This window comes from Pelophylax lessonae (assembly GCF_965119305.1).
Source record: "Pelophylax lessonae genome assembly, chromosome: 9".
Lineage (NCBI taxonomy): Eukaryota > Metazoa > Chordata > Amphibia > Anura > Ranidae > Pelophylax > Pelophylax lessonae.
In genome coordinates this window covers 250,315,571-250,330,150 of record NC_138776.1, presented here as the reverse complement: position 1 = coordinate 250,330,150, position 14,580 = coordinate 250,315,571, and the positions used below count along the sequence as shown (strand labels likewise).

At 45.8% G+C, this 14,580-nt stretch overlaps 2 protein-coding genes across 2 annotated transcripts in view; one reads left to right on the top strand and one right to left on the bottom strand.

The window, feature by feature from the left end:
* The window catches only part of LOC309564361 (uncharacterized protein), a 1,000,117-nt gene that overhangs the window by 185,342 nt on the left and 800,195 nt on the right, over positions 1-14,580 (bottom strand). The window lies entirely within an intron of this gene.
* LOC309562980 (uncharacterized protein) overlaps positions 1-14,580 on the top strand; it is a 38,695-nt gene that overhangs the window by 19,067 nt on the left and 5,048 nt on the right. The window contains exons 3-5 of the mRNA XM_082267306.1: positions 7,689-7,786; positions 9,788-9,899; positions 11,091-11,188. Of these exons, the coding sequence (XP_082123432.1) occupies positions 7,689-7,786; positions 9,788-9,899; positions 11,091-11,188 (308 nt within the window). The remainder of the gene's footprint in view (positions 1-7,688; positions 7,787-9,787; positions 9,900-11,090; positions 11,189-14,580) is intronic.

Sequence of the window (14,580 nt, the reverse complement as noted above, 5' to 3'; positions counted from 1 at the left end):
CTCTCAGGCTCTCCCATCCCACCGGGCCAGCCAAGCAAAGCCACGATCGGGATGATGCCTGTAGCTGCAGGAATCCCTTCAGGAGTGGATTTTTATAGCCAGAAGTCAGCCCTCTTGTAATATCAAACGCTTGATTGCTTTTACAAGCAGTGAGGGGGGGGGGGGTGAGGCCACCCTGCTACCTTCCGCAGCTTTCTCACCTTAACTAGTTCCGGACCGCCCGCCGCCGATTTACTGTGGGAGGCAGCCCCTCCTGCATGAACCGACGTAGACCTACGTCGGTCGCACACCTGCAGCTAGGGGGCGAGCGTGCACTAGGCAGCGGGGACTCCGATGCATAGAGCAGGCGGCTCCGATTGCTGCCTGACACCCGCGATCGTTCCCGGCTGAGAGAGAAGAACGGTCAGTTGTTGTAAACACAGCTGACCGTTCTTCTCTCTGGAATGATCACAGAGCTCCTATAATCCTTCAATATAGGATCACAGGTCACTATGGTCATTCCATAAGCCCCACCCCCATACAGTTAGAAACACGCCCCTAGATACACATTGAACCCCTTGATCATCCACTTTGTTAACCCCTTCCCTGGCAGTGTCATTATTACAGTAACAATGCATATTTTTAGCACTGATTACTGTAGTAATGTCACTGGTCCCCCCAAAAATGTCAGTTAGGGGTCCGATCTGTCCGCCGCAATGTCGCAGTCCCGCTAAAAATCGCAGATCGCCGCCATTACTAGTAAAAAATAAAAAAACAATAAAAATGACATAACGCTTTCCCGTAGTATGTAGACACAATAACTTTTGCGCAAACCAATCAAAATACGCTTATTGCTAATTTTTTTTTTTTTTTTTTTTTTACCAAAAATATGTAGCAGACAACAAATTGGCCTAAAATGTTAAATAAATTTGATTTTTTTTTTTTTTGGAATGTTATATGGTAGAATGTGAAAAATATTGTTTTTTTTCTTTCCAGAATTGTCGCTCTATTTTTGTTTATAGCGCAAAAAATTAAATTTGCAGAGGTGATCAAATACCACCAAAAGAAAGCTCTATTTGTGGGAAAAAAAGGACGTCAATTTTATTTGGGTACAGCGTTGCATGACCGCGCAATTGTCAGTTAAAGTAACGCAGTGCCGAATCGCAAAAAATGGCCTGGTCCTTAAAGGGGAAAATCTTTTGGTCCAGAAGTGGTTAACATTTGACTCCTGCGAGTGAGTCAAAAAGAGCTGTTTCCCTCCAGGGATATCAATTTAGAATATTGCTCACCCCTCTCCTCCTTCCTCTTCCTTCTGGACACACACCTCCAAAAACTCTCCACAGAATATATAGGGACATAAAAAATAAAAAAACACCCTCTAGTGCTCTCTGTCTTTATAATTTATTCAGCATTGAAATCCAAGATGGAACACTTACAAAACAGGCACTTAATCAGTGCGGGCTTCACAAGGTAAAACTTCCTCGGATACACTTCCACTAGAATGGCTGAGATGTGACATCTATGCGCAGGCTCCGCCCCCACGGTCCATGTAAGACCATTAATCCATGTCCTTAGTCTGCTTGTCTTCAGCTGTTTGTGGGCTTTCTTGTGCATCATCTTTAGAAGAGGCTTCCTTCTGGGACGACAGCCATGCAGACCAATTTGATGCCGTGTGCGGCGTATGGTCTGAGCACTGACAGGCTGACCCCCCCCACCCCTTCAACCTCTGCAGCAATGCTGGCAGCACTCATACATCTGATTCCCAGAGACAACCTCTGAATAGGATGCTGAGCATGTTCACTCAACTTCTTTGGTCAACCATGGCAAGGCCTGTTCTGAGTGGAACCTGTCCTGTTATACCGCTGTATGGTCTTGGCCACCGTGCTGCAGCTCAGTTTCAGGGTCTTGCCAATCTTCTTATAGCCTAGGCCATCTTTATGTAGAGTAACATTTCTTTTTTTCAGATCCTCGGACAGTTCTTTGCCATGAGGCGCCATGTTGAACTTCCAGTGACCAGTATGAGAGAGTGAGAGCGATAACACCAAATTTAACACACCTGCTCCCCATTCACACCTGAGACCTTGTAACGCTAACGAGTCACATGACATCGGGGGAGGGAAAATGGCTAATTAGGCCCAATTTGGACATTTCCACTTAGGGGTGTACTGACTTTTGTTGCCAGCGGTTTAGACATTAATGGCTGTGTGTTGAGTTATTTTGAGGGGAGAGAAAATGTACACTGTTATACAAGCTGTACACTCACTACTTTACATTGTAGCAAAGTGTCATTTCTTCAGTGTTGTCACATGAAAAGATAGAATAAAATATTTACAAAAATGTGAGGGGTGTACTCACTTTTGTGAGATACTGTATATATATATATATATATATATATATATATATATATATATATATATATATATATATATATATAAAAATATATATATATATATATATATATATATATATATATATATATATATACACACAGTACTATACATTCTTACTATTAATTCAGTGTCTATATATATGTGTATGTATATTTATGTATGTATGTATATATGTGTGTGTTTATATATATATATATATATATATATATATATATATATGTGTGTGTGTGTGTGTATGTATATATATATATGTCTGTGTGTGTGTATGTATATATATATATATATATATATATATATTATAGACACTGAATTAATAGTAAGAATGTCATATTTGCATATGGAGTATAGTCCATTTGCAGCCCTCCCATCAGTGTTCCCTTTAAGGTGCGCGCGTGCGCGGACGCGCAGTGGAAATTACGTCCCGCGCAAGCACCTAGTTAGACGGCGCAGCCGCAGACGGAGCGGCCAGGGAGCAGAGCGTGCACCCCGAGAGCACGCCCATCGTGTGACAATAGCGAATGAAAATTCGCTATTGTCATACGGGTCCTCCTCCTGGCCAATCAGGGAGCGGGTCCTCCCGCTTCCTGATTGGCCGAAAGGCCAACTTCATGCCATTGGCCGAGGAGGAGGCGCCGGGACTCGGGAGGATGGAGACGCGGGAAGCTGGAAGCCGGGGACTGAAGACAGAGTGCCGTGACCGTCCGTGAGGTAAGTGCACGGGGTCGCGGGGGGGCATTGCTGTGGCACTCTGCAATTTATTGGGGGCATTGCTGTGGCACTCTGCAATGTATTGGGGGCAATGCTGTGGCACTCTGCATTTTATTGGGGGCATTGCTGTGGCACTCTGCAATGTATTGGGGGCATTGCTGTGGCACTCTGCAATTTATTGGGGGCATTGCTGTGGCACTCTGCAGTTTATTGGGGGCATTGCTGTGGCACTCTGCAATGTATTGGGGGCAATGCTGTGGCACTCTGCAATTTATTGGGGGCATTGCTGTGGCACTCTGCAGTTTATTGGGGGCAATGCTGTGGCACTCTGCAGTTTATTGGGGGCATTGCTGTGGCACTCTGCAATTTATTGGGGGCATTGCTGTGGCACTCTGCAGTTTATTGGGGGCAATGCTGTGGCACTCTGCATTTTATTGGGGGCAATGCTGTGGCACTCTGCATTTTATTGGGGGCATTGCTGTGGCACTCTGCAATTTATTGGGGGCAATGCTGTGGCACTCTGCAATTTATTGGGGGCATTGCTGTGGCACTCTGCAATTTATTGGGGGCATTGCTGTGGCACTCTGCATTTTATTGGGGGCATTGCTGTGGCACTCTGCAATTTATTGGGGGCATTGCTGTGGCACTCTGCAGTTTATTGGGGGCATTGCTGTGGCACTCTGCATTTTATTGGGGGCATTGCTGTGGCACTCTGCAGTTTATTGGGGGCATTGCTGTGGCACTCTGCAGTTTATTGGGGGCATTGCTGTGACACTCTGCAATTTATTGGGGGCATTGCTGTGGCACTCTGCAGTTTATTGGGGGCATTGCTGTGGCACTCTGCAATGTATTGGGGGCATTGCTGTGGCACTCTGCAATGTATTGGGGGCATTGCTGTGGCACTCTGCAGTTTATTGGGGGCATTGCTGTGACACTCTGCAATTTATTGGGGGCATTGCTGTGACACTCTGCAATTTATTGGGGGCATTGCTGTGACACTCTGCAATTTATTGGGGGCATTGCTGTGACACTCTGCAATTTATTGGGGGCATTGCTGTGACACTCTGCAATTTATTGGGGGCATTGCTGTGACACTCTGCAATTTATTGGGGGCATTGCTGTGGCACTCTGCAGTTTATTGGGGGCATTGCTGTGGCACTCTGCAGTTGATTGGGGCAAGCTGGTCACTCTGCATTGACGTCCCCCCCCCCCCCCCCCATTGCTCAATCTAAAGGTTTGCGCTCAGAAATTTTTTTATTTGCTCAGCACAGTAAAAAATTAGAGGGAACATTGCCTCCCATCCTCTGGGAAGCTTCCTCCATGAATAACCTCCCATCACACAAAGCAGCATCACTACAGCTCTGAACAGCCACCATTCCTCTCTATCATCAGCCACAACAGGAAGCAGAGGCAGTACTTCCGGTCTGTGGCACAAACATTTTCCGCGCTTGCGTTCCATAGTTGCCAGGCAACACTCCACAGTCCGACCTGCTGCCTCGATCGGCCACTAGAGGGCGAACCGCACCAACTGCACTGAGCGGAAGGGCGAGGCCGCCATCTTCCCGGAGCACCAATGTCGGGAACTCTAATTCTAGGTTCCTATACAGGACTAAGACTCTGTGCTAGCCAAAAGTATTTATATGTATTCGAACACTAACTGCTGAAACAACACTCAGTTTTAAAAAGTGGATTGGCACCAGTTTAGGAGGTCGCCATTTTGTTGTAGCCCTAGACATTAGACAGAAAGTAGCTGTTATGACAGAATGCTCCTGATGGAGGTGTGAAGAGTGCCCAGTGGTGAGGAAGTGACAATTTCTTGCTATTATAAGATGAGGAGGAGGGAATGGGGTCCCAGCACTCCCTGTGGACCACATGGGGGATGGGGAGGTTGTGTGGTGAGGAGGTGAGGTAATAGGGACCTGCATTAGTACATTCTGTGCTTCAGTGGTGCTCTTTGAGCCTTAAAAGAGCCTCCCAACTATTGCTTTAATGATTGCTTAAGGCTGAACTCAGAGCATAAAGCACATTAGGGAATTTAATAGCCACAGAGGATATAAATCCACATTGTGTGCACAAAACACAGCAGTGACATCATTACTGTGCTGTACAGAGAGCAGAGCTGTGGGTGGGGTCCCATAAGCTCCACCCACTGCAGGCTGTCTATAGAAAAATACAGGAGGGGGCGGAGACAAGACCAGTCACCCCGCACATGGAGAGAGAGCAGCAGTGAGCGGTCTTTATTACTGGAAGCTCCTGCACAGAGGTAAAGTCTCACACTGGATGACTGCACAGATCTGGAAGAAATACACAAAGCTCACCAAGATTCAAGGAGGAATACACATGGCAAATAGATTAAGGCCAGTTCACACCACATGCAGTCGAGTGTGCTTTTTTCTGCATCAAAAACGCAGTGAAAGTCGTTTTTATGGTTTCTAATGGCATAGTTCACACCAGTGCGGTCAGTTCCAGGGCGTTCCAGTTTAACCACTTACCACATACTGATGTACCCGTACGTCGGCAGACTTTGCGGGGTTATACCGGGATGATGCCTCTAGCTAGAGGCACCATCCCGGTACCGTGGTTTAAAGCCGACGGTCGGCTTTCCGTTGGTAACCGCTCGATCGTTACCCGGGTGAGCGGGAGGGGACGTCCCCCTCCCGCCGCCTTCCGTGGCTTTGCTCGGGGCTCCCGGTGGGACGGCTTGTCCGCCCGCTGGATGGAGTCCCGATGAATGCCGGAAACGGCATCGATCGGGTCTCCGATGACGTAACCCGGAGGCGGCATCCATGACGTCACTTCCGGGTTACTGTGCTGCAAAAGGCGGCAAATTTAAAAAACGGCTGTATGCAAAAATGCAGTTTTCGGCGTTTTGCATAAATGGAAGTGTAGTGGAGGGGTCTAGACCCTCGATCCCTCCATAAAGTGTACCTGTCACTACATATTGGTGTCACAAGGGATGTTTACATTGCTTTTCACAGCAATAAAAGTGATCAGATTTTTATTTTTTTTTAAAAAACCTGTAATAAAGTTAAAAAAAAGAAAAAATAAATAGGAAAAAAAAAAAATGTAGCCGCCCCCAAAAAAAAAACGTATATACGCAAGTCGAGCCGCGAATGAAATCGCTGTTCAAACCACACATGTGAGGTTTCGCCGCGATCGCCAGAGCGTGTGCAATAATTATAAAAAAAAAGAGCTACACTTTAACTCTAAACTGGTAACCGTTAAATAAATTTAAAGCGTCGCCGATTGAGATCTCTATTGACCGTAGTTTGTCGCCATCCCACGGGGGGGCGCAATTTTAAACCGTAACATGTTGGGTATCTATTTACTCGGCGTGACATCATCTTTCACAATATACAAAAAAAAATGGGCTAACTTTACTGTTTAGTATTTTTTAAATGCAGTGAAATGTGATTTTTTTCAAATTTTTTCCAAAAAAATGGCGTAAAAATTTTTGCAATGACCGACATTTTATTCTCCAGAGTCTTTGCTAAAAAAAATATATATATATAATGTTTGGGGGTTCTAAGTAGTTTTCTAGGAAAAAATACTGGTTTTAACTTGTAAACAAAAAGTGTCCGAAATAGGACTGGGGCTTAAGTGGTTAAAAAAAAAAAGTAGAACATGCTGCATTTTTCCTGCACTGGACTGTACTGGGACACAGTAAAACGCATAAAAAAATGCACTGGAACGCATCAAAAGCGCAGCAGACCCCAACAAGGTGGAAAAAAAAAGAAGAAAAAACATCTGAAATGCATCAGAAATGCACCGGAACACGCCAAAACGCTCATGCAGAAAATCATCCAGAATGGATCCAGAGTGCGTTTTTGTGGTGTGAACCAGCCCTCAGCCCCGGTTCACACCCAAGCATTTTTCAGCTCATAAAACGCTCATCTCTGAAGTTCCAAAACGCCCAACAAGCAAAATGCCATTGATTTTTTAATGGCCCCCTGTTCACATATGAACGTTTTGTCACTTGAAGCAACACGCCTGAAGCTCAAAAAAGTCCATGAGCTTCTTTTCTGGCAGATTACAGGCGTTTTTGGTTTAGATGTCAATGCCTGCTTCCAAACACCTGCAAATGCGTGAAAACGATACGCTCAGGTGTGAATGGAGCCTCAGACAGTATTGGCTTATCTTGGAGTAGAGCTTTCAACCAAACCTATTCCACTTCTCTCCAACTAGCATGCAGCCAATGAGCCAGCAAGGGCAGCTTCTATAGGAACTTTCCTGCACAGGTGTCTTCCTATGGGATAGACCCCCCTTTCCTTCCATCTCTTCCCTTTGGAGGTGATCGGCATTTATTTGCCTCAATGTGTTTTGGGTTGACTTGGGATTTAGGTCTTCATTTATCCTTTTCGTGTTTTCTTTTTTTGTAGCATGCGCTCTACAAATCATCCATCACTCTGATTGGGAGGATATAGAAGGACATAAGGACCTCTACAAGGACGTCATGATGGAGAAGCGACCGCCCCTCACATCAGCGGGTAAGAGGAGACTTTAATTTCTTGTAAAGGAGAGAAGAGTATTGGGGATCCCCCTAGATACACACATCCTCTGATATAAAGACATAGAAACAATGTATTCAGTCAGTGTGTGTGTTTCCTACAGATGGATCCAGTAACAGAAATCCCCCAGAGAGATGTCCCCATCCTCTGTATTCCCGGGACTCCACACAGGAAGATCAGGAGATCCCTCAGGAGGATCAGGTAGATGAAGATCTTAGTAAATACCATAACAAATGGTCTGTGTCAATGGTCTGTGTCAATGGTCTGTGTCAATGGTCTGTGTCAATGGTCTGTGTCAATGGTCTGTGTCAATGGTCTGTTTCAATGGTCTGTTTCAATGGTCTGTTTCAATGGTCTGTGTCAATGGTCTGTGTCAATGGTCTGTGTCAATGGTCTGTTTCAATGGTCTGTTTCAATGGTCTGTGTCAATGGTCTGTGTCAATGGTCTGTGTCAATGGTTTGTTTCAATGGTCTGTGTCAGTGGTCTGTGTCAATGGTCTGTTTCAATGGTCTGTTTCAATGGTCTGTGTCAATGGTCTGTTTCAATGGTCTGTTTCAATGGTCTGTTTCAATGGTCTGTTTCAATGGTCTGTGTCAATGGTCTGTGTCAATGGTCTGTGTCAATGGTCTGTTTCAATGGTCTGTGTCAGTGGTCTGTGTCAGTGGTCTGTGTCAATGGTCTCTGTCAAAGGTCTCTGTCAAAGGTCTCTGTCAAAGGGCATGTCGGTTTGTGTGGATAACACCAACTTGAGCCGCTTCTGAGATCATTCAGAATTCATTGACAGCGACATTTGACCTCCTCCTGACGTACATTTGACCTCATGACATTCAGTTGACCTCCTTCTGACCTGCATTTGACCTTCTGACCTGACATTGACCTTCATTTAACCTTCTGGTCTAGATTTGACCTCCTGAGCTGTATTTGATCTCTTTCTGAAATACATTTTGCCTCCTTCTGACCTACAATTTAACTTTTACTGAACTGAATTTCGCCTCCTTCTGGCCTACAGTACATTTGACCTCCTTCTGACATACATTTGACCACCTCCTGGCCTACATTTTTGTGATCTTAATCCAGCCTTTGACCTATTTCTGACCTAAATTTGACCTCCGGACCTGCTTTTGATCTCCTTTTGATCTACATTTAACCTTCTTCTGACCTGCAATTTACCTCCTACTGACCTGCGTTTGGCCTCCTTCTAACCTACAGTATCGGCATTAAAAAAACGATATCAGTTGATCACTAATATATACACACACACACATTATATATATATATATATATATATATATATATATATATATATATATATATATATATATTTGTGTGTGTGTGTGTATATATATATATAATGTGTGTGTATGTATGTGTGTGTGTATATATATATATATATATATATATATATATATATATATATATATTTTTTTTTTAGTTTAACTTCTGTTTGTTGGTTTTTACATACAAAACAGAGCCTTCTGGGCATACCCTGACTGACCATATATATTTAAAGTAAGATTTATTTACAGTGAAACCAAAATCCTTTTGGCAGCAGGGTTCAGGGTATAGGTACAAAGCAAAAAGCATAATCAAGAGCTGGAACAAGATGAACTGCTAGCAGTCTCTGGCAGCAAAGCAAAACACTGGAGCGAAGGGAAAATGTAGAGGGGGACAAAATATCTTCCCAGCAGCCAGCATCAGGTGGAAACTGATTACTGAGATCTGAGTTTTATTGGGAGACATCTGCTGGTGGACACCAGAACTACAACCTTCCACTCTGTGAAGCACAGTGCCACCAGCAGGTGATCTAAGTCCTAACAATTACCCTCTTAGGACAGCAGTAGACATGTATACCTCACTGTGTTGTTCTGGGGCGTACTCCTCTCCATTGGCACCGCCAGAGCTGCGACCAAGCTGTCATCGACAGCTTACGATCAAATAGAAATCGATGGACTCCTGATGAAGTGAGCACCGTGCAGTCAATCACATGAATGGTGAGCCCCTCCCTACCATCCTCAGTCATGGCCCACTTAAAAGGCCAGTTCTTGGTGTCAGCATTGGGCTATAACAAAACTCTTTCAATGATGTATTTTATAGAACAAAAGGAAGCAAATAAGAGAAGTTCATTGTTGGGGTTTCTGCACACTTTAATCTCTTTTCATCAGTGAGATACTTGAATATATTTTTATTTTGTCTTTACCTAGGATGAGGCTCCAGTTACTATTAAGGTTGAAGTAAAAGATGAAGCTGAGGACCTGTATATGAGGGATGATGATCCATGTAAGGAAGAGGAAATTCCTCCAGAGATCAGCACAGGTGAGTAATAAGAACTAAATCTAGAAAAGAGTCCCAGATTCTCCTTGGTCAGTCGCTACAACAATCTCATCTTCTCTGTCTTTTTTATTTGAATAAAGTAATCTTTTATTCGAAAGTCATTTACATGTTAAGGTTGTAACAATCAAACAGTCCAAACGTCCTTCAGCTTCTCTTGCTCCAAAATCAGAAAGTAGGAAGAAATTCTACACATTGTATTACCGCAGCACACAGACGCCCTCAGAGAAACAGGGTGCACAGGGCGGTTATAAGCATACAAGAGTACAATAAATCAGCAATGTAATCGCCACGTTGCAGTATATGGTTACTTTTCTGCCCTTTCTTTGTTATTTTGTCTTTTTACCATTTTGCGTCTCTCTCCTGACTTTCCTTTTTACCTATTTTATGTCCTGGTGAAAAAGTGGTCACCGGGACAGGAAGTGGGACGGGTAAATGTTCGCATTGGGGCCAAAGGGGTTTCTAAGACCTCCCCTATCCATCTAAAACAATAAACTGCATGAGAACGACTTTTGTTATTACTTTTTATTATACTATTATTTGTCATTAAAGTGGAGTTCCATCCTAAAATTTAACTTCGGTCCATCTTCTTGCTCCGGGGTCACCTGAAAAACAAATGGATAATCGCAATTTTTTTTTTTACTTACCTTGTTTTAGAAGAAAATATACTCACCTTACTTCCTCTTCCTCCCTCTGCGGCCACGGCCCATCGTCACTTCCTGGCTTGCAATGATTCCTGGGAGCTGAACGTCATCGCTCCCAGGAATCAATGCGCCTGCACCGGCCCCGACGTCAGTTCCGGTGCAGGCGCCGTCATACCTTGCTAAACAGCTTCCGGGCATGCCCAGAAGCTGTGCAGGGATGATGCTGCAGCCCCACAAGTGACGGCGGGGCCGGTGCAGTGCATTGTGGGACCGAAGAGGACGGAAGAGGACGCAGAAGAGGACGCGCTGGCTTCAGCTGCCCACACCTGAGATGGAAGCGCTGGACAAGACATTTTCAAGGTAAGTATTTCTTCTAAAAGGTAAGTGCAACCTGGGACAGTTCGGAGGCTATCCATTGTGGAATGTACTAGCCCTGACTGTCCCGGGGGTATTTTTTTTTGTTTTAGGTGTTACTCCGCTTTAATGTTTAATACTTATGTGACTTTGTATGTACTGTATGTACTTCCTACAGATAGAAGCAGTAACAATACTACCCCAGAGAGATGTCCCAGTCCTCTGTACACCCGGGACTCCATGGAGGAAGATTCCAGGATCCTCCAGGATGATCAGGTAGATGCAACTAAAAGTATTACAAAATAGTTTTTGGAAATGGGAGAGATTTAGAAGAACTGACACAGGGTGCATCAGATTCATATACTGTACATGAGATAAGATAACACTATATGGTCAAACGTTGGTGGAATTTGGACCATCACACCCAAATGAGCTTGTTGCATACCCTATTCCAAAACCATGGCCATTATTAAGGAGTTGGTCCCTCTTTGTGGCTATAACAGCCTCCACTTTTCTGGAAACTTTGGAATGTGTCTGTGGAATTTTGTGCCCATTCAGCCAAAAGAGCATTTATTAGGTCATGTACTAATGGTCAATGAGAAGACCTGGCTCAAAGTTAGCCAGTGATCAGGGCTGTGTTCAGGCCAAATAAAGGGGTTGTGAAGGCAGAAGGTTTTATATCTCAATCTAATTCTTTGCATTAAGATAAAAAGCCTACTGTGTACAGCAGCCCCTCTCAGCCCCTCCTAATACTTGTCCAAAAGTTCCTCAGCCATCCGAGACTCTCTCTACTAATTGATTGAGACACAGCAGTGGTGAAATTGGCTCCTGCTGTGCTGTCAATCAAACTCAGCCAATCAGGAGAGAGAGGGGGCAGTGCCAAACGGCAGCTCCGTGTCTGAATGGATACACGGAGCTGCAGCTCAGCTTGGGTGCCTCCATAGCAAGCTGCTTGCTGTGGGGGCACTAAACAGGAAGGAGGGGCCAGGAGCTCCAGCCAGGGACCCGAGAAGAGGAGGATCTGGGCTGCTCTGTGCAAAACCATTACAGGTAAGTATAACATGTTTGTTATTTTTATAGCAAAAAAAAAAAAAGACTTTACAATCACTTTAAGTTCCTCCACATCAAACTCTTTATGGAGCTGACCTCGTGCCCAGGGTCACAGTCTTGCTGGAGCAGAAAAGGGTCTTCCCCAAACTGTTACCACAAGGTTCGAAGAACATAATTGTCTAAATGGTCTTTGTTTGCTGTAGTATTACCAGTAATCTTCACTGGAAGCACCTGAACTCATTTGGAGGGAAGGGATGTCCACATGGAGTCATATAGTGTAGATCAGTGTTTGTCAAAGTCGCAAAAAGTATGCAAAATTCAGAGGCATCCCAGTCTAAAATGTGAAAATATTACATTTACTAATCAATAGGAAACATGAGCCTGGAATGATGCACACAACTGCCTTGATAACCCCCTAATCTCAGTCCCTCAGTCCCAATCACACAGCAACCCCATCATAGAACCCCTTAATCTCAGTCCCTCCATTACATGCCCTCCCAATCACAGAGCACCCCCATCACAGAACTCGCTAATCTCAGTCCCTCCATTACAGGCCCTTCCAATCACACAGCACCCCCATCACAAAACCCCCTAATCTCAGTCCCTCCATTACAGGCGCTTCCAATCACACAACACCCCCATCACAAAACCCCCTAATCTCAGTCCCTCCATTACAGGCCCTCCCAAACACACAGCACCCCCATTACAGAACCCCCTAATCTCAGTCCCTCCATTACAGGCCCTCCCAATCACACAGCACCCCCATCACAAAACCCCCTAATCTCAGTCCCTCCATTACAGGCCCTCCCAATCACACAGCCCCCCCCATCACAGAACCCCCTAATCTCAGTCCCTACCAATAACACAGCCCCCCCATCACAGAACCCCCTAATCTCAGTCCCTCCATTACAGGCCCTCCCAATCAGACAGCAGCCCCATCACAGAACCCCCTAATCTCAGTCCCTTCATTACAGGCCCTCCCAAACACATAGCATCCCCATCACAGAACCCCCTAATCTCAGTCCCTTCATTACAGGCCCTCCCAAACACATAGCATCCCCATCACAGAACCACCTAATCCCAGTCCCTCCATTACAGGCCCTCCCAATCAGACAGCACCCCCATCACAGAACCCCCTAATCTCAGTCCCTACCAATAACACAGCCCCCCCCATCACAGAACCCCCTAATCTCAGTCCCTTCATTACAGGCCCTCCCAAACACATAGCACCCCCATCACAGAACCCCCTAATCTCAGTCCCTACCAATAACACAGCCCCCCCATCACAGAACCCCCTAATCTCAGTCCCTCCATTACAGGCCCTCCCAATCAGACAGCAGCCCCATCACAGAACCCCCTAATCTCAGTCCCTCCATTACAGGCCCTCCCAATCACACAGCACCCCCATCACAGAACCCCCTAATCTCAGTCCCTTCATTACAGGCCCTCCCAAACACACAGCACCCCCATTACAGAACCCCCTAATCTCAGTCCCTCCATTACAGGCCCTCCCAATCACACAGCACCCCCATCACAGAACCCCCTAATCTCAGTCCCTCCATTACAGGCCCTTCCAATAACACAGCACCCCCTTCACAGAACCCCCTAATCTCAGTCCCTCCATTACAGGCCCTCCCAATCAAACAGCACCCCCATCACAGAACCCTCTAATCCCAATCCCTCCATTACAGGCCCTCCCAAACACACAGCACCCCCATCACAGAACACCCTAATCTCAGTCCCTCCATTACAGGCCCTTCCAATCACACAGCTCCCCCATCACAGAACCCCCTAATCTCAGTCCCTCCATTACAGGCTCTACCAATCACACAGCACCCCCATCACAGAACCCCCTAATCTCAGTCCCCCCATCACAGGCCTTTCCAATCACACAGCACCCCCTTCACAGAACCCCCTAATCTCAGTCCCTCCATTACAGGCTCTACCAATCACACAGCACCCCCATCACAGAACCCCCTAATCTCAGTCCTTCCATTACAGGCCCTTCCAATCACACAGCACCCCCATCACAGAACCCCCTAATCTCAATCCCTCCATTACAGGCCCTTCCAAACACACAGCACCCCCATTACAGAACACCCTAATCTCAGTCCCTCCATTACAGGCCCTCCCAAACACACAGCACCCCCATCACCGAACCCCCTAATCTCAGTCCCTCCATTACAGGCCCTTCCAATAACACAGAACCCCCTAATCTCAATCCCTCTATTACAGGCCCTCCCAATCACACAGCACCCCCATCACATGACCCCCTAATCTCAGTCCCTCCATTACAGGCCCTCTCAATCACACAGCACCCCCTTCACAGAACCCCCTAATCTCAGTCCCGCCATTACATTCCCTTTTAATCACACAGTCCTTCCTTCACATCATATGCCTACCTTTTGGCTGGTCGGTGAAGCATGTCTGGAGGAACTGCACTTTAACCCCTTTCCTGAATGCTGGTGGTGGCTTCGCATGCCGCCTGCCCTGGTCAGTGTCTAGCTGCCAACACTATAGCAACAAATGATGCCATGCAGTGCCGGGACAAAGTCATCCAAAGCCCAGGGCAAGGATGCCAAACTGCGCCCCCCCCCCTTCCCTTAGGGTTAGGGTCA